Source organism: Tetrao urogallus (genome assembly GCF_951394365.1).
Source record: "Tetrao urogallus genome assembly, chromosome: 2".
NCBI lineage: Eukaryota > Metazoa > Chordata > Aves > Galliformes > Phasianidae > Tetrao > Tetrao urogallus.
Genome location: NC_136814.1, coordinates 104,143,017 through 104,168,340, shown reverse-complemented (window position 1 = coordinate 104,168,340; position 25,324 = coordinate 104,143,017). Strand labels below are relative to the sequence as shown.

The window sequence follows — 25,324 nt, the reverse complement described above, 5'->3', positions numbered from 1 at the left end:
CAGAGCCTCAGGATGGTTGGGTTCCCAGCTCTACGGCCAGGGGCTGTGGGAGATCCCCAAGGAGGACCCCCAGATCTCTCCACCTCCTGTGCCAGGGCTCGACACTCACCCAGCACTGCAGTGCTGCTGATGGGCAGCTCTTGAGCTCCAGGCTGTGCCCTGTGCCCCTGGGCTGCCCCAGGCACTGTTGAGCTGAGCCCTGCCACATTCCCTTGCACTTCCTGTGGGGATTTATGGCCAAGGTGTGATCCCCCAAGGCCTACTGAGGGCGCTGCTGCCTGAGCATTCCTGGAGCTGGGGCTGGCTCTCTTCCTGGGCAGCATCACCAGCAGCAAGACACGGTCCATAGAATCATAAAGGCTAGAGAACACCTCTAAGATCAAGTCCAGCTGCCAACCCATCACCATCATGCTCACTTACAGAGTCATTTGTGCTGGAGAAGACCTTTGAGGTCATCAAGTCCAACTGCTGACCTATCATCACCATGCCTAATCACAGACTCACGGAATCATTAAGGCCAAAAAAGACCTCTTAAACCACCATCACCCCAACTCAAATCCAACTCCAACCCACCCCCACCATGCCCACTAAACCTCGGTGCCACATCTCCACGGTTCTTGAACACCCCCAGGGACAGTGACTCCATCACATCATTGGGCAGCTGGTGCCAATGGCTGACACAGCAAGGCTGGAGGCTGAATTTTGGAATGCCTTGGGCAAGGGCTGATGGCTTTGCCATGCTGTTGTCCCCAGGGAGGATCAGCTGCAGGTGAGCAGCTCATCGGCCACGTGATTTCTGGCCTTTCCATTTTAATTTGTTGAGCAAGTCGCACTTTTGTGCAAATGAGTTCTGGGCTGGGGTGTGAATTTCACAGCTGTACTCAAATCCTGCTGGGCTGTGAACAGCAGTGCTGGGGCTTGTAAGGGCCTTCTGACAGCCACGTAGTGCTGCCCAGAGCCACGTCCCTCCAGCGTCACATCTCCAACTTGCAGCCACATGCTGTGTGCTGCTGGGTCATCCCCATCCCTATAATCTCAGGTTAGAGATTTCTTGCAGTGCTTTACAGAGTTGGCCTGGTGGCTCTTGCTGGTTTCCCCGTAAGAGTAGGACATTTCTGGGAGCAGACGTAGGAGTGATCACTCCCGAGCACATACATTGAAATGCAAGCTGTGTAATTTTCTCTTGGTGAAAAATGGTTGTGCTTGGCCATATGTTCACTACCAGAGCAAGAGCAGCTGTGGAAGGGGCTGGAACCCCATCACCAGCCTCTTGCCCCCGCGGTCATTGGATTGGAGTCAGATGAAGACACTTGGGTATTTGGCTAGGAAGAGGCAAACAAAGGCATGTGAGGCTCTGAAGTGTTTGATAGGATGCTCTGCATCACTGAGAAGTTCCAATGGACCTGCTGGTCCCTCAGCAGTGGTGAGTATCCATGCAGAAGAGTAGGGAGTGTGACAGCCTGCTGCACGGGATGCCCTTTCCAAGCTGCTACTCACTCCAATCCAGCAGCTGTTAATGACGGAAGGCGGTCATTAACTACTGCACTTTGCTTTTGGACTGAACTCTGCTCACTTCAGTGCCTGGATTTGGAGCTGTCCTGCTCTATGCAGTGCTGGGTTAGCCCAGGGCAGAGCCATCCTGGGGGGAAAACTGGGTGAGGTACAGTCAGGACCCCCAAATTACCCTGTTATGTATTTTGCCCAATTGCACATTTTCTTCTCTCATTCCTGTTGCCTTTCTTCTCCTTTTTGAGCTGGTTGCATCCTGCAGGCATACACCTGCCAGGCACAACAAAGCTGTGATGCATGCACACGCCTGCACACTTTGCCCTGTGCTCATACACGTTTGCACGCCTGGAGCCAAATCCCTGATTACTGCCCGTGCCCCTAAGAGGGATTACAGCTTCTTAGGGGGGATCTGGCTGTGGGTTGGGGTCAGAAGCCTGGCAGGGGCTTCCTTCCTGTAACTCAGCTCCTACACCATATTCCTGCGTTCCAATTGAACCCAGCTCCGTCTCCATTCCACCCCTTTCTGCTCCCAGCTGGCACCCAGATGAAGCATGGGGAGGGTGCCCAAAGGCAACATTGGTGGCTGGGGTGACGCCAGCTACGTGATTCTGCACTGGGGGTCTGGAAGAAAAGTGGGTAGCAAAGCTAATGGCAAAAACAATGGTAAAGCTAGTGGGCAATGCTGATGGCAAAGCTGCGGTGGCAGTACATTCTGGCATCTTGTTCAGCATTGCAACAGACTGGGTGGCACTTGGGTGGCAGATCTGCAAGGACAGCAATGCTGGCCATGTCCTCAGTCCTACCACTGTGTTTGAGGATCGACAAGGATGGGTCTGGGGAGCTGGGAAAGCCCTGGGACACTTGGCTCTGAAGTGGCTCCAGGTCTGCATTGCCTGCTTAGAGATGGGCTGCTTATCCTCTCCAAGAGGCCAAGGTAGGCTCAGGGGATACTGAATTTTGGGGATCTCTTTATTCCATGGGCTAGAAATGAGAAATGGAGAAGCATGATGGTTTTTGTTTTTTTTTTTTAATATTTCCTCCTCAAAGAGTCTGCACACTGAGGAGAGTCAAAAGCTGGCTCAGCAAGGCTGCAGGGCGTGGGTAGGGACAATGGGGACCTCATGTCCTGGAGAAATGAATGTGGTGCTTCTCTGAGCTGTGATGAATCTCAGCTGTGCTGCCCATAGAGAATAGGGACCTCTGTCATGGATGTTGCCAGAATTAGGGACCTCCAGTATGGGGACTGAACCCGGATGGTTTGATCTGCACGGCCCATCCACTGCTCTTTGTACAAGGGTGTGAATTTGGGATGGAGCAGAAAGAGCAGGAGATGCCCACAGAACCAGTATGTGTTAGGGAGGATTGAGAAAAAGGCATGGTGCTGGCCCAGGCTTCACAACGACCCTTAACAGCATCTTCTTAATGTGCAATCTGCACCGATGGCTTTGGGAGTGTGCAAATGTGGTTCGAGAAACATGGAGATGTGGCACTGAGGGACATGGTCAGTGGGCCTGGTGGTGGTGGGTTGGGGTTGGACTTGATGATCATAGAGGCCTGAATGGTTCTGTGATTCTATGATTGTATGAAAGAGTTGGCCAAGGGGTCCCAGGAGTTGGCTTCGGTTTGACCCTGTGCCATCAGAGAGGATGCAGCTGACGTACATCCACGAACATGGAAAGGATGCTGGGGACAGTGAGCCAAGCGCTCAACCTTGGGCATTTCAGAGCTCCATGGTTATGACCATGCACATCACCTGGGCTCCCGCTGAATTCCTCCCCCCTCTCCCTTCCCTCTTCCCTTTTCACTAAATGCTCCCCGAAGAGCTCAGACATCAATCGAAGGCAGTCGAAATGGCTGTGCTTTGTCTCCCTGAAGAGGCAGCTCCAGCGCAGCCCTGCCTGGCCGCCCCACAGCCGCGTGCAGGGCCCATTTTCACATCTCTCTTTGTGAAGGAGCAGCCTTGAGCTAAACGGCACTCGAGGAGCATTGAACGAAATGTTCGTTCACCTCTTCCATGTGGCACTCAGCGCCCGTCTCCGCCTCTGACGCTAATGATCCGGACGAGTTTTTTCCGAGTATAATGGGGAAAAGAAATGAAAGGCAAAGGGGCTGGAGGAAGGGAGGTGAGATGCATTTAGAAGCCCAAACATTCACGGGGAAAGTGGCTCCTGAGTGGCCACACAAAGGCCCCGCTGTGCCCGGCTCCGTCCCTCCTCCAGCTTGCCTCCCCCGCCACCTCCGGCCCCGCAGCGGGACCAGCAGGATGGGGATAATGGATTGCATTATCAGCAAGCACGTTAAATGTCCATCCACTCATGTGCAATAAAGAGAAGCTGGTCTTTAGCTAATCGCACTGGAGGAGCTCTCAGCTGGGGTTTGAGAGCGAAATGTTTCCCTTCGTCTCCCGCCTCGAGACTGCCCCATAAGGAGCTGGCTGTGGGGTGCTGGAAAAGACCACTCAGATCACCAAGTCCAACATCAACCCATCCCTGCCATGCCCACTAGCCGTGTCCCTTGTCTATTAAACCGTGTCCATAGGAATCCTACCATCACCTCCCATCTTACCACAGCACCCTGTTTGTCTCCAGGGGTGGCTCTGGAGGGAGAATGTCCACACCTGAGCAGCAGAGTGGTGGATCTCATGGTGGGATCTGCTATTGCAATGAAGGGCTGCAGCCCAAATGGCACCAGCAGAAAGTCTCCATATCCATTTGAGGACCAGTAGGATGATCTTGACACCTGCCAAGGTAGCATTTTCCCATTGAGCGGATGTTTCTCAGCTTTCTGAGGGGATAAAGCAGCTCCATTTCTCCTAACCCCACCCAGGACCATTCCCTTTCCTAAGGAGGGAAGATGCTCGCAGTCCTCAGTGTGACCCATGACCTAGGTGTATGCAGGGCACCTTCCTCCCAGAGGGATGTCTCCTAGGGCCAAACTTCTTGATTTAGTTTTCTCTCTTGAAATAAATGCCCTAGCTGGTGCAGGCAATGCATCCTCCCAGCCTCGCTGAGGACATCAACACTGCAGGAGATGTGTGCCCAGAGGTGACGAGTCTTCCAAAAGACCCTTGTACAGCCTTTCGAAGGACTCATGAGGTTTAACAACTCTCCAAACCACGTGAGCAGATGTTTGCTGATGAACCTGCCCTTCTCCAGGATGTTTCTGTGCTTTTAGAGGCCACGTAAGCATCTCCTTTGTGAGAATAAGCCTGTGAATATCATCTGGAAACTCTTTGTAAAATGAAGAAAACCCGATGCAGTTTGTCCATCGTGGAAATCTCTGGTTCCAGCTTACATTCCTGCATCAGAATGATTAGCATATTTAATTAAGCAAACCTGTTGACATTCCTAACTGGTTAGATAAACAATTTTTCTTCTCCCAAGGAGAAGCAGAAGGATCAGAACTGCCCACTCCCCCTGGAGAGATGCACACAAATGGATTCATGCAGCCGGCAGGGTTTCTGGGCAGAAGGAAAGCCCAGGGAGCAAGTGGGCTTTTCACAAAAATGAAGAGCCTAGGACATCCAATAAATGGAGCTGCTCCAGGCCCTGAGTCTCCAACCACAGTAGGGGGGTCCTCTTCTCTCCCAAAATACTGGCACGGGTCAGGTGGATGCTGGAAGAAAGGACAAGCCAGTTCTCTGCCCAGAACCCATCATGAGGATGGGATGGGGGGTTCTAGGAGCAGGGAGCCATGCCCTCCTGCCGAGATGTTGGCTTAATCCCCCGTGTGCTGATAAGGTCACGCCAGGACCCGTGCTCCTCCCTCCCGTGCGTTGTCTGAGTCTGGTGGCTCTCTTGGCCCTATTTATAGTGCGGTGAGAGGATCAGGGGGAATCAGTGCCCAGCAGCCCCCGACGCTCACCCCACTTCCCGCAGACAGTCCCTGCTCGCTGCCTGCTGCCGGAGCACCAGAGCAGCCCTCGTGAAGGTATGTGCTGGCACTGCAGGCGTGGGGTGTCAAGGGGAGCAAACCTACCACATCTCCATTCACAGAAGGATGGGATGGGGATTTTTTTTTTGTTGAGAGAAAGGTGCAGAGCAGGGCTGCGGTGTGGTGGCATGGTGGGGAGCCCCAGTGTTGGAAAGCTCTGGCTGATTTCTCTGAATAAAGAGACAAAGTTACATATTTGTCTCACACTGATTGTGGCAAGGTCACCATCCCACCATCCACCCTTGCACCTGAAGTCACCTGGATTAATAAACCCATAGCTATAGGGAAACACTGACTTCAGCAAGGCCATCTAGCCACCCCCAGGGATGGGTTGGAGGTCTAACCCTGCCCAGGTGTTCTGTTGGGTGTTCTGTGTCACGACTAGAGCTCCAGGACCATGTCCTGAATCTCTGGGGTGCAATAGAGGTGATGGAGGGGGGTTGGAAGGTGGTGGACCCTGATATGCTGAGTGGAAGGCAGCATGTTGGGTTGGGTTGGATTGGGCTGGGTTGGATTGCATTGGGTTGAACTGGATTTGGTTGGGTTGGGTTGCGTTGTGTTGGATTGGATTAGGTTGGGTTGAGTTGTGTTGAGTTATGTTGGGTTGATTTTGTTGCTCATTCCTACCAGCTCTGGTCTACATTTCAAAGAGTGTCGGAGCAACAGGATGCTCAGAAAGACAACACCTCTCTATGCATGGTCCTGCGCAGACATAAAACCCTGCCCAAGGTGGTGATGGGGCCACCCCTGAGGACCATCCTCAGCATCCCGATGGAGCTCTGCCCCAGCACTGGCTTTGCTGAGGCACGTTGGCTCTCCCTCCTTTTCCTGGCCGCACTGAGTGTTCCCTCACTGCCAAAATCCCTGCCCGCAGCATATGGTGACAATGAAGGGACTCAGGAGGGCACAGGCCTGATTCAGTGTGGGGAGTACAGCAACCAGGTGCTGCCCAATGGCCGCTGCAAGATCGTGGCCACGCTGCCCCAGGGGGATGAGCAGAGGTGCCCAGACATGTTTCGCTGTACCGACGAGGTGTCCTATTGGCTCCACGAGAATGAGGAACGCAAGCAGCAGATCCTGGAGCTGCGGGAGCTGATCTCAGAGCTGCAGGAGGAGCTGAGAAACCACCGGCATCGCATCAAGGTCCTGGAGCTCCAGGTAAAGCTGTCCTTGGTAGGTTCCCTCTGTGTGGTGCTTCTGGTTGCAGGGAGAGGATGCTGGGAAGCTCATAGTGTTGTTGTGACCACATATTGGGATATCTATTAAACCCCTCTTACTGTGCTGGCTCAGAGGCCTTCCAGGGCTAAATCTCTCTTATCATGAGCCACAAACCCTCTGGTGTTTTATCTGTGGCCCTGCTGTGAGACGAATAAGACCTCCACCTCTGAACCTGCCTAGAATGGGTTGGAGTTGCTGATCCATTCCATTGCCCACGGGCAAAAACAACTAGAGCTGAAATTTTAGGTAGTCAGGGAGGAGACACATCTTAGGAGGCCACAGTTGAACCAAATCCCAGGTAGCCAGGGCTGAGCTCCCTGTGTAATACAGGGCAGGGAACTGCAGTCAGCAAGGAACAATTTGGCTGGAAGGATATTGTGTAAAACTCAACAACTGTAAGCAAGTATTGTCTTTGGGAGAGACGAGGTCTGATATGGGCTGGCACTAAGAACTGATGTGACTCACGCACTGTTTGGCTTTGTCTCCTTGCCTACACCCTTCCCTTGGGCTCCCTCATTGCAAAGCTTCCCCTTCCCAGGCTTGGTGTGCTCACGTGGGGCTTTGTTTCCATACCTCCCTCCACAAAATGTTCTCATCTGCCCCACACAGGGCATGACTCACAGTTTTGCCATATGCCAGATACCTGCAACTGTAGGTCCACGTGAGAGACCCAGGTTTGTGTGTCTTGGGTACTGTGGTCATTCTCGCCATCTGCCCTTTTGGACCATGACGTTTACATCATGCAGACCAAAGCTCTCTCCTGCATCCACCACCGTGACCCACCTGGGCAGACCTCGCTCACCCCTTTTCCACTTTTCTTCTTTCTCCTCACACTGGGACCAGAACAGATCTTCCAGCCTTCACTTCTCATGTCTATGCCCTAGTTACATCCAGACCCTTAGGACTGTTCAACCCATTCTTCCCCAGTTCCAGCTTAAAGAGGATAGATTTAGGTTAGATATAAGGAAAAAGCCTCTTACACTGAGGGTGGTGAGGCACTGGAACAGCCCAATGATGTGGTTGATGCTCTGTCTCTGGAGACTCTCAAGGTGAGGCTGCACCAGGCCCTGGGCAACATGATCAAGCTGTGGTGTCCCCGTTCATTGCAGGGGAGTTGGACTAATTGGCCTTTAAAAGCCCCTTCAAACTTTAAGGATTCTATGATTCTAAGAAAAGTTGTAGAGATGTGGCACTGAAGGGCATGGTCAGTGAGTGTGGTGGGGTGGGATGGGCTGGGTTGGACCTGATGATGCTGGGGGTGTTTTCCAACCTTAATGATTCTATGGTTCTATAATTCTGTGCTTGGAAGACCTCATTCACATGCAAAGACACAGTCACTGTGTGACCTAAGCCTGTGATCCCTTTTCTACTCCAAGAACCATAGAATCACTCAAGTTGGAAAAGACCCTTACAATCCCCAAGTCCAACCCCAACCCAGCCCACCATGCCCACTGACTGCGTCCTTCAGTGCCACATTGCCTCAGTTCTGGAGCACCTCCAGGGACGGTGATCCCACCACCTCCCTGGGCAGCTGTGCCACTGCAGCACTGCTCTTTCTGAGAGGAAATGTTTCCCAATATCCACCCTGAACCTCCACTGGCACAACATGAGGCCATCACCCCTCCTATCAATTATCCACTTGATAATTCCTGCGCCTTTGCACTTAGTTTATTCTGCTTTTCCCTGTTAATTGCTGGGTTTCTTTGCACAGAATAGTCCTTCACTAGATAGCACAGTGAAGTGGATGTTTTCTTGGGTTTGTGGTGGTTGGGTGGTGGTTGATGGGGATGCTTCTGGAGCAGCTGCCAATGATGGCATTCCTCCTACCCACACCTAGAATGTATATATAGTTGTCTCCGTGGGATCCAGCAGATCCTGAGATAGAGATCTGAGCAGTGAATGTGGAGACACTAACACTGCTGAGGCTCCTTGGATGTCTCCAGGTGACAGGAATGAACTGGGAGACCTTGTTTCTACTTAATGGAAGCCCAGGTGGGCAACACTTAAGGGGTTTTGTCTGCTGTGGGATGCTGCTGGGCTCCTCACACTACTGGGAGAGCAGAGAGCAAGGGGCACACAGGCATCCCCAGGCAGCCTCCAGCCCCACTGAGATGTCCCCAGGAAGGTCACACCTTGAGAACAGTGCCACCAAGGTACAGCTACACAGGAGAAGGGATGGTCTCTGGGATCTTTTGAAGTCCCTTTGGGTTGGACCTTGGTTGGAAAGGACTCTGAGCAACTGCAGCTGGCTTTGCAGTCACTCTGATTCCCTGCTGTGTCCACCACCCAGCCTGGACAGGTCTCTCCACATCCCTTCCTCCCACCCAGGAGCCGCTGCTCCCTTAATCTACCACCATAAATCACCTCCTGCTGGTTTGCCATCAGTCCTTCTCCTGGAGCTTGGTGTGGGCTTGTCCATTCAAGCAGACATCTCTCTGAGCTCTGCATCCTGAGGTGATGGAGAGCAGCACACAGCTCCTCCCCTCATAACAGGGACGCCAAAATGGGTCAGAATGAGTGGTCCCTTCCCTGCCTCAGGATGAGTCCCACAAAAACCCATCACCAGCCACTGTCTGGGGCGAAGCATCGTGGGTTTACTCGGAGAGCTGGAGCGTGGGTGCAGGCTGCCGCTGTCGGTCATGGCTCACAGAGCAGAGCTGATGTATGGGAGAGACAGAGATGTTGCAGCCCTGATAAGGAAAACACCACGTTGTCGCATGCCATAATTTCCATTTTGCTGCCACTGCTTGGGATCCTATGAGCAACACATGGGTGAGCATGGCACCAGGACCTGGCAATGCTCGGGTGGCACCGGGAAGGATGCTACCTTGAGTTACTGGTACCAAAACTCGCAGTGTTGTACCATCTCCTGGGAACAGCAATGTGTCCTGGCAGCAGTGGGTGGCAGGGACTGAGCTGTGAGCCAGGTCCTTGGGAAGAAAACACTCTCTGGCTGCATGAGCCCCTTCTAGCTGAAGGAAATACACCTACTGTGGTTCTGCAGATGGCTGGGCATGCCTTCAGGGTGATGCTGTTGGGAGATGGCCATGATACAGGGTCCCATGTCAACCATGCTGGCAGAGCATCCCATGTCACAGCACAGGGACCACCAGCAGGGCAGGAGAGAAGAAGAAGGAGGCTGGGGGAAAAGCAGCATCCCTGCAGTGCAGATAAAGGGCTGGGGGCTCCCGGACCCCAAAGGAATGGGTGGTGCAGGGGTAGGGAGGGTATTTCAGCTCGGCTGCTGCAGGGTTCGGAGGGGCTGCCTAAAGCCTGCTCTGCCACCTAACGGGCAGCCCGAGGAGCACCGAGCAAGGCAGGTGAGCACCTCTCGAGTGACTGCATCTGGACAGTGTTTTAGAAGGCAAACCCAATGGTGGTGGGGGTTCCAGGTTGGAGGATACATGGGGAGCAATCATGGGGAGCTTGCACTGCTCTGTCAGCACTAGGTTTGCCTATGTGCATCCTGCTTGGGGGGATAGGAAGGTTGTGGGCTCTGCAATGGGCTGGGGGCTGCAGAGCAAGGGTGAGGCCATCAGCGCATCCTCCCAACCCATTTGTATCCCTATCTGCAGCATGAAGAGGCAGCTGGGAGGAACCACAGCCTGGAGCAGCGGGTACAGGACCTGGAGCAGAGGTACAGCGAAGCCAGCACCCTGCAGCACATCCAGGCCACGCTGCTCTACGACATGCAGGCACAGATCAACAACATCTCCGTGCTGACCGACTGGGTCTGGCGCAACCCCACCTGCCTCAACCCTGCTGAGATGAGGCTGCAGGAGGAGATGGAGCGGCCAGGTGATGGGGAGGTGCTGGGGTGGGGGATTCATAATCATGGAGTGGAGAAAAGGCCTTAAGTCACAGAATCCCAGGGCGGTTTGGGTTGGAAGGAACCTTACAGCCCATCCAGTTCCAAATCACTAGGCTTTTGCCACCCACCAGATCATGCTGCCCAGGGCCCCATCCAACCTGACCTTGAGCACCTTCAGGGATGGGTCACCCACAGCTCTCAGGACAGCAGTGCCAGAACCTCGCCACCCTCTGAGTACAGAATTTCTTCCCAACATCAAATCCAAATCTCCCGTTTCAGTTTTAAATCATTCCCTTTTGTCCTGTCCCTATCAGACCACGTAAAAAGTCCATCTCCATCTTTGTATTCAATTTATCATCTCTTTTTAAAAGCTGAGAGGAGCCAGTGTCTGCCTTTCCAGCGAGGAGCATCCATTGCATGACTCATGTGTTGCACACGCAGGAGCCACTAATGGCTTTCACCTACCAACCTTGATCCGATCTGAGCTGGTGACGTCAGGGGGAAAGGCATGTTTCTCCTCCCTGAGCCAACTGGTCTGAGACTTTTCCATTGCGCTGGTGTAAAGCTCTTATGGCCATTCATATCATGGTTGAGACACTGGGAACAGTTCCAGCAGGACAGGCTTCCAAACTCCTCCACGCCCTGCGCTTATCTCTTCTCCATCTTATGTGCTGAAAATGACATTTCTCTGCTTTCTTGCTCAGATATGAGGCACGTCAGGAACTGCCCCATTGACTGCGCTTCTGTTTACTACAACGGGCTCCGTCGATCTGGGATCTACAGCATCATGCCCTCTGTTGGAGGGATGCCCATCGAAGTGCTGTGTGAAATGGACACTGAAGGTACTGCACCTATACCATCTCCCAGCAAAACTCGGAGTAGGGGCTGCCTAACCTGAGAGCTGTACCTTACCTGAGCTGTTTGGGGATTATATTACAGTCAGTGAGAGCAGCATCTCCAGAAGGGCTGAACCACTCCATTGGTGAAATAAGGGGTTTGGATGAATAACTCTAACCAGATATTATGGCTCTCGCACAGATACTTTTGTGGATGAGGCCTCCCAGACCCTTGATTATCTAATTATCTATACACAACGTATCACCGCCATACCTAGGCACAAAATTACTCACAAAATTGGTTTACAATACTCACGTTTTGTAAGAATACTGTCAACTGACAGGGAAACATGGTGGATGGTCAGTTCTTTGCCCCATGGATCTGCTCTGGATAGGATGAATGTGTCACATCAACACATCGCATGCTGGAGTGTCAGGTGGGAGGGATTTGACTGCCCCCATGTAGGCAACTCGTTAATGGGGAACATTAACTCAAAGGATCTACAGGTGATGGCAGCTCTGGGATACGAGTGCTTGTTAAGAAGCAGACTGCTCTGACAATGTGATCTCTATTATGTCATTACTGTTATTTGCATGACCATTGCCACAATCTTGGACACCGCGGGGTGACAGCCTGTACAAACAGCAAATGAAAACGTGGCCTCGGTCCCTTCCTAAATCTTACAATACTGGAATGAAATGAGAGAGGAGAGAGGGGTTTGGACAGATGGGAGAGCAGATGGAGACAGTGAGACAATACTGTAAGAGACCTCATGTGCCTCTATGGTGCTGTGGGAACAGTACACAATAATCTCCATACTTCAGGAGACACCCACAGATGGGTCCTCAAAGATGTCACTGTGTGCTGGCAGTGGGACCCACAGACATCACCCTTTTGCTTCCTTCCCTGGCAGGTGGGGGCTGGACTGTCATCCAGAAGCGTCAGGATGGCTCAGTTGACTTCAATAGGACCTGGAATGAATATAGGGAGGGCTTTGGGGATCTGAATGGTGAATTCTGGCTGGGCAATGAGAACATCCACAAGATAACGAGCCAAGGAGACTACTCGCTGCGTATTGACATGGAGGACTGGAACAGCAAGCACAAGCATGCCTTCTACCAGATCTTCAGGTAGGCTTTCCCTGGTTCTTGGTAGATGCAAATGGTTCAATGCCAGAAGACACTGAATGATAGGATGCTCTCAAGTTTTGCTCAGGTCGGATGTTAGGAAATGTTTCTTCTCTGAAAGAGCAGTGCTGCAGTGGCACAGCTGCCCAGGGAGGTGTTGGGGTCCCCAAACCTGGAGGTGTTCCAGAACCGTGGGGATGTGGCACTGAGGGACACAGTGGGCAGTGGACAATATTGGTGGTAAGTGGTGGTTGGACTTGATCTTAGAGGTCTTTTCCAACCTGAATGATCCTATAAAACCTGCAGGTATGGGAACCCCGCTGTGGCACAGTCCCCTGCAGCTAAGAGGTGATTCTGCTCAGGTTACCAATCTCAGTGTCAAAAACAGGGGCTTGAATCCCATGTTTTTTTCTGGCAGATTCTCCAGCACCTCCATTCTTTGGGGTCATGTTTTCATTTTTACCCCCTCTATTCGTGGATTTTACCTGTTGTGTCTGACATAATGTTATTCAGCATCTGCAGCTCTTTCCCTCCTCTGGTGTTTGTATTACCCATACCACATCAGCCACATCCTTTCTTAAGCAAGGGTGACCAGGGCTGCCCAGATGAAATACTTCCTCCTCTCAGCTGGAAATGGTTGTGGGTGACTGTGGAATTGCCTGCCATGGGAGGGTGTGCAAGGCAGCAGGGAACCTCTGGAGCTTGCAGGCTTAGAGTAGGCACCAAAATAGCTGAATCTATTTAAAAACAAAACAAAACATTACCTGAAAGTGCCTTGCAACATCCTCTGCCATCAAACACGTGCTCTGAATGGCCACCCGATCTTTCTCATAAGATGTCTTGTGCAATGGCAGTGACCTTCAACCCTTGCTAGCCCACAGCTAATTACTAATTGTCTCTGTATAGGTGAAGAATAAGATGCTTACTTTGTGGAGAGGAGGCAGCACTGTGTAATTAGGGAACTGTCTTGCCAAAGCTGCCGAAGCCCTTTATTGTGGTTTTAGAGTCACAGTCTGCCCAGCTCAAACCTATAAGAGCTGCCCTGAGTCACGACACAAGCATGCACATCCCCCAGAATGGAGAAATACGATGTCTTTGGCTTTCAGAGGTGATGAATCACAGCGGGGATCACGGCCAGAGCAGCTCAACGATTTCTAGGTGTCTCCACCAGGAATGCAGGCTTTGCACTCCTCACCTGCATCCTTTGCTTGCAGCATTGAGGACGAGGCCAACTCTTACCGCCTGCACGTGGATGGGTTCAGCGGGACGGTGGAGGATTCCTTTGCCTGGTACCACAACAAGAGGAGCTTCAGCACGCCCGACTCGGGGAACATCTGTGCTGAGATCTCCCACGGGGGCTGGTGGTACCACCAGTGCTTCTTCTCCAACCTCAACGGGGTGTACTACAAGGTGAGGCGCAGGGCCAAGGAGCCAGGTGTTAGCACACAAAGTGCTTTTTCAGTGCCATAGGCCAGACACCAGCATTAAGGCACGCCATGGCTTGGGACCGCATGACGGAAGCTCGCGGTGTGGGGTGATTCATGCGACCTGAGTTGCCATCTCCACTGGGAGCAAGTGAAAAATGTTGAGCTTTAGGTGCTCTTGTTACTGCGTCGCCGTTAAGCTCTTTGCTTGGTGTTTCAGAGCAATCTTTTTTTCGGATGCTCCCATCCGGATGACACTTCTCATGCCCGGCCATCTCTCTTTCTCTGCGTCCCAGGGTGGCCGATACTCCATTAAGAACCGCAAGATCCTCGGGCCGGACGGCGTTGTGTGGTACTCGTGGAAGGACACAGACTACTACTCCCTGAGGAAGGTGGTCATGATGATTCGACCACGCACTTTCCGGCCCCACATCTCCCCATGAAGGAGCCATGGGCGTTCTTCAATCCACCTAAGAGTGAATGCTGGGAACAGAGGGCTGGAAATAGCTTGTTGTGAGGAAAAACTAGAGACTGAGGAACCGAGACACCATCCTTCCTGAATTGAACCAACAGCAGAAGTGTCAAGGCCTCCAGCAAGGGACTGGGGGATAAAAGCCCTTCTGACAACATGGAGGTGGGTGATGAGAACTGCTTTGCAGAGATGAGCGTGGAGCTTGCTGGCTCTCCAGGTAGCAGCAGTCCTTGGTGTGCTTGGGCTTCCTCAGGACCCGAGCCCAAATCTGGACATTGGTTTTGGCTGGATGATGGGAGTTTATGTCGAAAAACGGAGATGCTGCGTAACCTGGATGCAAATCTGGCAGTAATTTCAGGCCAGGAATCCTGTGGACATTTTCCACATAGGACGCGATTGATCAGTTCTTTCTCTGTAAAAGATGAGCATCTCTCTGGGCATGGCTGTTTCTGTGCTCAGGTGGCCATGTGTGTTTTTAGTACTGAAGATCCACCACTATCACAACACAGATGTCCTAGGGTGGGTTCAAGGTGCTAAGGCAGCCCTGGGAATGTGGGGAAACCAAGGTTGGATGGAATCCATAGATGGATTAATGGGAAAAATAGGAGGAAAGTCTGCAGTGGTCCCTGCTTCTATAGCAGGGACAATTTGTCTGCAACAATGACACTCCAAATAATAGGATTTAAGAATCAAATTGTTGGCTGCTTTCCATTTTCCGTTCTGTTTTCACCTTTCCAATCTTTTGCTGGCAAAGGACTTCTGATGAACTTTCTATCCACCTCAAAAGTGGTCTTCAGGAATGGTTAGGTATGACTTTAAGTCTTCTTTAACTGCCTTACTCTGGATAAAGATTGTCACTGTTCACTTTTAATTTTTGTAGCCACCTTTCAAGCATTCTAAAAATGAGTATCCCCATGACATATTATTATTACAATAATATAAACAATATTATTTGTGGTTTGCCTTGGTAGCATTCTATGGCAGTTGTTTCCAAGACTGATGGTGTTTGGGAATTGCAATGCAATGTCCTATGCTGTTGTGCCATCATGTGCAAGGAGCATCAGGTCACTACCAGTGATGAATGGAGAGCTCTCTTGCTTCATGATATGAGTGTCTTGCTTGGCACCATCCTTTTAGCGTCCTGGCTCCTTGCTGCCCTCACTGGGCAGCCCTGTGGACCCACGTAGCACGTTTGTTGCTATGTCTGCAGTTGAACTTTGCATCCTGCTGGGGGTCTAGCTACATGACCCAGCATGATTTTGTGCCCAAGTCAGAAGAAAGTCTGGAACAGTTCTCTTCTGATGTCTTGTGTCAATGAAAGCATTTCCATCCGTGTGATAATTGGAACCCAGTGCATCCACTGGGCATGGAGATCACCTGCCCGTGCTCCATAGGTCTCCGCGGCTGGAAAAGGCATCTGAACTGGGGATGGAAGAAACACAACAAAGTCAACAAAAGCTCCTTGGTGTGCGTGGCCTGAGGCTAGGCTGGCAAACACCTTGAGTGGGGAGAAAGTGCTGGGGAAGAGGAAGAACAAGGAAGTGTTATATTAGCTGTTGTATGATACAGTGCTGAAAGCACTGGAGATATGCCATCCACAGGCTTCTCCCCAGCACAAGTTGTGGTCTCCTGGCTCTGCTCCCCATGTCCCCACTGCCCTCCTCAAAGATTCTGGGGCCTTTCTATGTCCCCATGGCAGGAGCTCCCTCAGTGTCTCCCTGCCTCCTTTGTCCTCAGCCCAGCACGGGTTCTTCTTTCCATCGTGTCATAATTTTTCCATCCCTTCAGGCTCCTCTTGGCACATGCTGTTGTGGTCTATGATGTAGAGTCCTTGGGTGGAGCAATATATTCTCTTCTTCTCTAGTTTCTTTTCTTTTAAAATTTTTATTAAAATAAGATGCACTAAACAAAGAGTGATTTTTGCTGTGGGTTTACACAGCTCCTACAAATCTGCTGGTGATCAGCCTCAAGAATCATGCTGATGTACAAGAGCTATGCATCTTGCCCATTCCTTTTGTCTGTGGCTCTTCTTCCCTTTCAACAGGCTCTTTTGTTGCCCCCTGCTCCTCTCCCACAGAGGATGAGTGTGATGAGTACTGAGCATCACAACCCTGCTTCCATAGGGAGGTCTGGATTCCCTCTGGGATTTGCATTAATGCTGGCACTGAATCTCACACCTATGGAAGCACCTACTCCTTGGTTGGCACCCATCTTGCAAGGCTTTCCAGGGCCAGGACATCCTTGGCTCTGAAGGAAAGAACACTTGGTTCCTTTGGTAAAGTGGTTCTAAATTTTACCCCAACCCAAAAGAAGACAATGCACACACACCACACACTGCACAGGTCATGAGAAAACAAAAGAAATGCCAAGGCAGTTTATTTACAATTGTTGTATACAAAAAAAGGACAGCTCGTGCCACAGCTAGAACAGCCCCCTCCATCTCCTTCGCACACTGCCTTCTCCCACACTCCCATTTTCGACAGCCCCTCATGGCTCAAGGCTGGCCCCACCCCGGCCCCAGGATCCAGGCAAGAATCTCATGGCATGAGAAAAGACGTGGCTCCCCCTGGATCTGAATCAGTGCTAGGAGAACCTTATCTGGCCATAGAGGAAACTGAGACCTTGGTTTGGAGCAGGGTTAGAGGTGCCCGGGTCAGGCTGCATTGGGTGTATCCCATCCCTGCTTTCCAGCATGGGGTCATAGAATCATAGCACGGCTTAGGTTGGAGGGGACCTTAAAGATCATCTAGTTCCAACCTTCTGCCATGGGCAGTGCTGCCACCCACCAAATCAGGATGCCCTAGGATCCTTCCAACCTGGCCTTGAGTGCCTCCAGGGGTGAGGCACCCATAGCTTCTCTGGGCAGCCTATGCCACTGCTGGTCCTCTTTGCCTCTTGTTTCTTTTTGTTTGTTTTTTTTTGTTCCATCACAGTTTCCACAACCTTGCCCAGTTTCCCTCTCCTGCTCCAACACTCGCTGTTCTAACACCCATTTAAGCTGCTGACTCTGAAAGGGGATTTCATCCAAGAGTGCCCGAGAAGATGAGCCCTGGGAGGTCTCTTACAAAATCCAGCAGCTCTTTGGGAAGTCATGGGGTTTTCCAAATTCACCCTTGGAAAGGATCATCCTGCAGCCAAGTAAAGCCTTTGGACTCCCTCCAATAAGGGCTCTCCTCGCCCCCTCCTCAAAACAGTGCCGTGAGGTCTGTGGGGCTGTAAGTTCCAAATGCAGGCCTTGAAGATGAGGCGGGATGGAGAGAGGAGGGCCGCTGAGAGATGCCATTGCCCCACCGGGGTGGGACAGAGGAGAATCACGGCTGGAGGGGCTCTTGCCTGCCCAGCACCAAACGAAAGTCACACACAATGCACATTCCCCCTTTCCCTCCCCACCCACTCCATCCCCACCTCTCCGGCCCCAGGTTGGATCCTTCCGACCTCCTGGGCGGGCGGCGCTGATGGACCCCATGGAAATGGTCGCCTTGAAGCCCACCCGTCCGCTCGCCTCCCTCCCCACCCTCCCCAAAACGACTAGGATGGCTTCACTGGTTCAACTCTGTACATTCACAAACAACAAAAGCAGAGGGACGTCCCTTTCCGCCGGCCGGCCCGGTGCTGCGGCAGCCTCCAACACCTCCCGGAGCTGTCAGTCCAAACATCGCCTCTTTACCTGGAGGCCTCTTCCTTGAGCTCCTTGTTTTTCCTCACTTCTTCCGCATGTTTGTCCTGTGGGGAGGTGGGAGGGAAGGAGGGACGCGTTAGATCGCCCGACTTCGGGACGGCGGCTTCGCAGGGGTTTCGAAGGCACGAGGTTCGTCCCCGCGGGGACACCGGTGGGTCAACAGCGTCCTCTCCTCCCCCAGGGTGTTTTAAGGACGGTGGAGGCACTCAGGGACAGACAGAACGATTGTCCTTGCCCTCTATCTAGGAGGTAGACGTCCACCAGACAAGATGGAGCGGGAACCCCGAGGAGATGGGGCGAGCTCGGATTGTCCGCCATTATCTCGTACTCTCTGCCTCTGACCCAAGGCTGGCTGAGGAGCTTGGAGAAGGGCACTGGGTGAGCTCCGTGCAGAAGGAATGGTTTGGAGGGAGCTGGAGGTGGTGAGGGTGGGACCTTCCGTGCGGAGGTTGGGAGCAGACCTGCTTCGGGGAGAGAGAGGAGGTGTCTGCTCACACCGGCAGGGTGGGAGCACCTCCGACGTGGCGGCATGGCCCCTCCAGCTCCCACCAGTACATCGGGCTCACAGTGTCCCCATGCATGACCCCCCACCCCGGGTGGGACGTGGCACTGGGGTAGAAGAAGAGGCCCCCCATTGGCGGTGCCCCCAAGGGTTAGTGTCACTCCAAGAGCCATGTATCCCACCCCTGCTCTCCAGCGTGGGGTCGTAAAACCAAAGAATGGCTTAGATTGGAGCGGACCTTAAAGATCATCTAGTTCCAACCTCTTTTCATGGGCAGGGCTGCCAACCAGTAGATCAGGCTGCCCAGGGCCCCATCCAACCTGATCTGGTCCTGTGGCACCCTCCTGTCCCTGTGCATCCCCCCTCCATCCTCGCCAGGCCCTCACCTTCTCCTGCAAGCGCTCCAGCATGGCTGCTAAATGGGCCTCGCGGTTCTCTTTGTTGGACTCCATCTTCTGCGCCAGCTTCTCCTTGGCCATTTTGATGAAGTTGTTGTTCTCCTCAATGGCCTTCTGGATGACCTCCCGCTCGTGCTCCCGCTTCTCTGCCAGGTGCTTCAACAGCTCGGCCTCTTGGTACTGTGCAGACAAAACCATGGCCATGTGGACCGCAGGGACCATAGGTTCCTTCCCATCCCAGCTCAAAATGTCCCCTCCAAACTAAGTGATGGCCCCAAAGTGGGCAGCGCCATGGGAGTGAGAATCCCAAGTGCAAGGCTGTGTGTCCCCATGGCACATCCCTATGCTGCGCTGCTGAGGAAGACCCCTTGTGCCTACCTTCCTCCTCTCCTCTGCTGCCTCTAGCTTCTTCTGGATCTCCTCCAGAGATGGGTCGCGCCGCCGGGGCAGTGAGGCATTGAACTCAGGAATGCCATCGAATGATGGGGGCTTCAGGATGACCTCGAAAGATTGCCCCGAGGTGCGCTTGTTGAGTTCGATGACTTCCATATCGGAGATGACACACCAAGTGAGGTCTACCGTGTCTGCTGGAAGAGGGACTTGGCGTGACCTCCAGCATTGGCACATCCCACCCTCTGCCTCCCATGCCATGGGTGATGAATGGACTGAGAGCAGCCCTGCTGGCGAAAAACTTGGGGAAGCTGGTGGATGAAATGGACTGCCAGTGTTGGAGCCAGGCCAGAGGAGGGCCACAAAAACGAGGGTTTGAGAGAACTGGGGCTGCTCAGTCTCGAGAAAAGAAGGCTCCAGGGAGACCTGATAACAGCTTTCCAGTACCCAAAGGGGGCTTATGAGGAAGATGTAGCCTTTTTGCCTGTAGTGACAGGACTAGGTGCAATGGCTTTAATTAGAAATAGGGTAGATTTAGATTGGAAATAGGGAGGCTGGTGAGGCACTGGTCCATGTGTACCAGAAAAGTTGTGGGTTTCCCATCACTTGAAGGGTTCAAAGTTGGATTGGATGGGGATTTGTTGCTCCAGTGAAAGATGTCTGTGTCTATGCAAGAGAGATTGGATGGTATCCCTTTGGCCCCAAATGATTCTTTATCTTTGGATAAGCACCCTACATGTCACCACCTTCCCATCTCTCCATGGTTTTCAAGCAAGACCCATACCCCAAATGCACCCCTTATTTCCACCCTCTATCCTGTGAGCTGGAGCAGGGAGCCCAGCCCACCCATTGGGTCCTACCTTCATACGTGTATGCTGGTTTGTTCAGGGGGTCTGAGAGGAAGCAGGAACAGAAGAGGGAGACGAGAGGCAGCTCCTTCATCTTCTCTTTGTAAGCTGGGGAGAGATGGTGGGAGTGGGGTCAGGATGTGGGGGCCTTGCCATTTGCCTGGGATGGTGGTGGTGGCTGGCATTGGAGTTTGCCCAGATGTTGCCAACAGGCTGATGCAGGAGGGATAAACAAGGCATGTAAACGCATTGTGCAATGGGGAAACCGAGGCACTCAGTGATGGGATTCTTTTCTCAACACAGGAAGCATCTGTCCTGGTGCTTTAACCACACGTGACCCCTTGCCTGGCACTTCTGGGATGCCATTATCACCCCAGGGCAGGAATTAATCCAGGGCAGGACCATTTCTGGGGGGTCTGCATGAGGCCCTGCTCAGATGAGGGGCTCAGGGGATGCTCCAAAATGGAGCGGATGTCTGGATTGGCTACACAGAGACATGTTGTCCCTTGTTCCCACACATGGCCCCACGACATACCGGCTAGAGTCATGGCTTGGCAATCCTTGAGTGTCTGCAGCAGCAACAATTCTGGGGCCTGGAGATGGAAAGAGGCAGGATCAGTGCGAGGGATCCAGAGCTGGGGAACATCACCCTTCCCTGTCCTCTCACCCTGGGACAGCTGCACACTGATACCGCGGCGCATGTACAGCCTGGGTTCTGGGGTGGGCACGTACTGGTGAGATCAAATGGGCACGTACTGGTGAGATGGGGTGGGTACATCGTGGTAAGATAGGATTGGTGCATGCTGGAGAGGTGGGATTAGCACATCCTGATAAGGTGGGATGCACACATCTTGGTGAGATTGGATGGACAAATGGTGATGGGATGGGATGAGCACACACTGGTGAGGTGGGATGGGCAGCTCCATATGAGATGGGACTGGAACATAAGGGTAACGTGGACTGAGCACGCATTGGTGAGATGGGATGGGCACATCCTGGTGAGACAGGGTAGGGACACACTGGTCAGATATGCTGGACACCCAGTGGTGGAGTGGTATGAACTGAGGAACACTCAAATGATGGACACACACAGGTTTGCTGTGATGGTCTCATGCTGTTGGAATGGGAATCTGCTGGTGTGATGTGGCGTGTGAACACCAGCATAGTAAGCACAGGGGCTGTGATATGATGGACACACACTGATGGCAGCAGCCAGCACAGTGCTTTGAGCATGCATAGTCCCTCCCTGCTCCACACTGCCCCATATTTGCACAACCACACGTGTGCCTATGCGTGACTGTGCCGCGACCAGCATGCACCCACCCACCCACAGCCCATCACAAACAAGTGCAACCCTTATGCACAGCCTCTACTGGTGCACAAGCTGGGGCTGTGCCATACCCCACGCCCTTATGCATCCTTCTACAAAATGGGAGCTCATATCTATGCATTTCCAGCAACCTCCCTGCAGACGCCCTGATCCTTCTCATCCTGTATTATCCCAGAAAGTCTCGACCCCTGCCATCCCACTGGGATCCTACACAATACTCTCTTTAAATTTTGTAATCAACCTGACTGCTGCTTGGCAATGCTGCTGGGGGGGAAAAACTGGAATGGTGTGGTGACAGCCTGCAGGAACACACTGACTGCAGATCATCCCCTCTTTCTGGTGACCCTTGGAGCCAGGACTGCTCCGATGTGGGGTTACCCACAGGTGTGTAACCCTTCTGAGGGCTTTCCCCATTGCCTTCCCATAGAGTTTGGCTTTGAGCAGCTGCTGCCCAGCACGGTGCCAAGGTGGGGCAGGGATGTTCTGATGTGCTCACACAAGGCTGTGCCTGGAAATATGACAGCCTGGAGGAGAGAATTTGCCATGCTCCTGCCTACAAGCCTCCCGTTTTTCCCCCAAGTCTTCATTTTGCCTGGGCTTTTATTGGGAACACGGTTGCATTTGGGCTCTAGAAATCCATTTTCTAGACCTGATAAAATTCAGCCATCGCCTATCAGATCCCAGGGAGGAGGCTGAGGTCCATCCCTGTGCATGATGCCAGCTGGATCAAGCAGCCATTGGGGCACTCAGAGGATTCCCCCATTCCCAGAGGAGCTGGGTGTGGCTGGAGCCCTGCTGCAGGTCACCTCTGCCAGCTTCCTGCCATCATCAATAATTCAGTTACTATTGCCCTCTGGATGCCTCTGGGCACATCTGGGCACAGCTGGGGGCTGCAGGGTGGGGGTGAGGCTGGGTGGATGCTGCAGAGCCCCATCCAGGCATGACTGTGCCGGGGGAGCAGGGAGCACGGGAAAAGTCTTGGGATTAAAAGGAAAAAAAGGGTGTGGGGCAGGGGGGTTCCAGCCTGTAAGGACTGGGGGGGGGGGGGCTGCTTCTTGCTGTGTGGCTGGAGGGGGTTTGCCTCACTGGGGATGCTGAGCCTGCTGAGGTGAGGGTGCAAGTGTGGAAATGATCAAACCCCCCTCTTCCACGACCCCTCCCCAAACTTTTCAAGGCATTTATTTCCAGAAACTAACCCCTCAATACACCCATCCAAAGCTGTACATCTATCCAGAGCAATATTCATCCAAAGCAGTACATCCGACGTCCAACCCCCATCCATCCATCCATCCATCCATCCATCCATCCATCCATCCATCCATCCATCCATTCATCCAATCCCATACATCCATCTGACCACATCCATCCAACTCCATCCATTCATCCAACTCCATGCATCCACCCAATCCCAATGCATATATTCAGCCACATCCATCCATCTGACTCCATCCATATACATATCCAGCCCCATCCATCTGTCCGACTCTATCCATTCAGCTCCATATGTCCATCCAACTCCATCCATCCATCCAGTCCCAATACATGTATCTGACTCCATCCATCCATCCAACCCCGTCCTCCCACCTGACTCCATCTGTCTGTCCATCCATCCATCCATCCATCTGTCCGTCCGTCCGTCCATCCGTGCAAAACCAGTACATGTATCCTACCCCCTATGTCCATCCAAAGCAACGTATCCATCCGACCCCACACCCATCTATCCAATCCCATACACACACCGAAACCCATACCTCCGTCCTGCTCCGCACATCCATTTCACCTCCTCATCCACAAAACACAACCCCATCCATAAGACCCCTCCCTCCCCCTGCATCTCTCTAAAGCAATGCATCCATCGGACCCCCCAGACCCATATCCAACTCCATACATCCATCTGACCCCCTCCCGAATAAAACAACCCCCCCATCCATCAGACTCCCCCCCCAGGCATCCATCCATCCATCCATCCGCCTGCTGCACTCACCGCACTGTCGGTGCCTGCGCTGCCTCCCCGTGCTCTCCAGGCTCTTTAACGTGGGCGCGGGGGTCTGCACTGAGCCTCCCCCCCCCCGGGGGGGGCCCATCGCCCTATGACATCACCTCCCCGGCCGGGGATTGGAGCAGCGTTCAGCAGCTCTGATTGGATCCGATCTGTGCGAACCCGGGAGCAGCACGGTGATGTCACAGCCCGGCAGCTATTTTCAGGGATCGGGGATGGGGAAAAAAAAAAAAAAAAAAAAAAAAAGAAGAAGAAAAAAAAAGAAAAAAGAAGGGGGGGCTGAAAAAAAATAATAGAAAAAGAATTGAAAACAAAAAAAAAATGAAAAAAATGGTGAAAAAAATAATGGAAGCAAGGTAAGGAGGCTGGGTGGCAAAAATGCCCCCAAATGCGATTTTTTTTCTGTGTGAGCAGTGCTGGTGATGTTGCTGTCACCCAATGGGGTCCCAGTGTGGGCTGGGGGGGGTTTGGGCACAGTGGGTGGATGTCATTCCCTGTTCCAGTGGGACAAAATGAGGACAGACAGAGTGACAAGGGGATCTCTCTGCTTGTGGGAGCCCTGCGCTCCTCCCAGCGACCCCAAATGGGGGTGAATTGTGCCATGTGCATGGACCAACCTTTGTGGATTTCAAGTGGTGGCATGGCTCCATCACCCCACAGCTCCATTCTCCCACGGCCAGGACATGTCCCAAGGTGGTGCGACCCCCAAAACCGCTTGAGGACCACTTCTGCTAAGACAGCCTCAATGGAGGCTTTGAGATGCCAAGTCCCAGATCCCGAAGATATTTTGGTGTGATGTCCCCTGGGGCAAGTGGATCCAGAGCTGGGACATCACTCAGGTCCATGCACTCCCCCTAAGCTGAATCTCCTTCCCCTGTTCTCTTCACCCTGGCCTATTTCTCACTGACAGCTGTGTCTGATGGAGATCACATCCCGACACCTCCAGGGGACTGTGTGGGTATATTTAGGCACTGCTCTCCTCCATTACGCAAATGGGCGTTCAGCTGTGGGGAGGTGTTTTCCCCCTGGAAAATGAATATAGGGCGGCATCCAGGCCCAAGCATGGGATGGGCAGAGTGACCCAAGTAGAAATGGGGTGACATTGCACAAGTGACACCGCAGCATGGCAGAGCTTGAGACGTTTGTCCATGGTTTGTCCATCCATCTATCCAGTGGGTGAAGGATCTTTTTGGGCATAGCATGCCCCCAGCATGGATAGGATGAGATGGCCAAACTCCCCCACCAAGATACAGCTGGACAAGAGGAGAACAGGCAGAGGGGAGAGGTGTGGGGTGCTCATAGGGTAGGGCTGGTGGAGATAGAATTGGGGTTTTAGTGGGATCCAAACTGTGGAGTGGGAGAAGAATCACCGAGGGAGGGGAGCACATAAAGGAGCAAGGGGAGGACAAACAACCAAACGCAGCAATCAGCAGCAGACAAACAGCCATTGTGGCAGTAAGACCGTCCCTGCTGTGGCTGGCACTGGGTGAGCACGTGGCACCCGCTGGGGGGGCTCTGCTCAAAGGCTCCTTTGAGCTCCCTGCAGGTGTGTGCTCATGGCACAAACCCATCCCTGGAGGCACATCCTATCCCCACAGCCCCAAAGGAGCAGCACAGGGGTGGGGGCTTGGTGACCACCCAGCTCAGGGCCATCATCTTGCACCCCAAAAGCCCTCTGGGGATGGCTGTTATTGTGCTCTCACAGCAGCTTCCTGGGGCCTCAGGAATGTGTTGATGGTTGGACTTGACTCTTATTTGTCTTTTCAACCCCAATGATTCTATGTTCTACTTAGGGATGTTGTTAGAGGGCATGGTGGCGATGGGTCAACAGCTGGACTTGGAAGTCT

General features: G+C 52.8%; 2 protein-coding genes across 5 annotated transcripts; one reads left to right on the top strand and one right to left on the bottom strand.

The window, feature by feature from the left end:
• Positions 1-6,138: 6,138 nt before the first annotated feature.
• On the top strand, positions 6,139-14,302 carry LOC306958815 (angiopoietin-4-like; the record flags this gene model as incomplete). Its single annotated transcript, XM_079550401.1, has 6 exons — positions 6,139-6,600; positions 10,236-10,458; positions 11,176-11,313; positions 12,222-12,438; positions 13,650-13,845; positions 14,156-14,302. 6 exons carry the CDS (start codon positions 6,139-6,141, stop codon positions 14,300-14,302), a joined length of 1,383 nt encoding a protein of 460 aa, XP_079406527.1.
• Positions 14,303-17,994: 3,692 nt separating this feature from the next.
• On the bottom strand, positions 17,995-20,251 carry STMN4 (stathmin 4; the record flags this gene model as incomplete). 4 transcript variants are annotated; one of them, XM_079550208.1, is made up of 4 exons in its annotated part: positions 20,161-20,251; positions 19,289-19,497; positions 18,899-19,090; positions 17,995-18,054 (listed from the first exon to the last, which is right to left on the bottom strand). In XM_079550208.1, the coding sequence occupies exons 1-4, from the start codon at positions 20,240-20,242 to the stop codon at positions 17,995-17,997; spliced, it is 543 nt and encodes a 180-aa protein (XP_079406334.1). In that variant the 5' UTR covers positions 20,243-20,251. The 4 variants fall into 4 exon arrangements, with proteins under 4 accessions (XP_079406334.1, XP_079406335.1, XP_079406332.1 ...); XM_079550209.1 differs by having other exon boundaries at positions 19,289-19,494; XM_079550206.1 differs by lacking the exon at positions 17,995-18,054 and adding an exon at positions 18,328-18,474.
• Between the last annotated feature and the right edge of the window lie 5,073 nt (positions 20,252-25,324).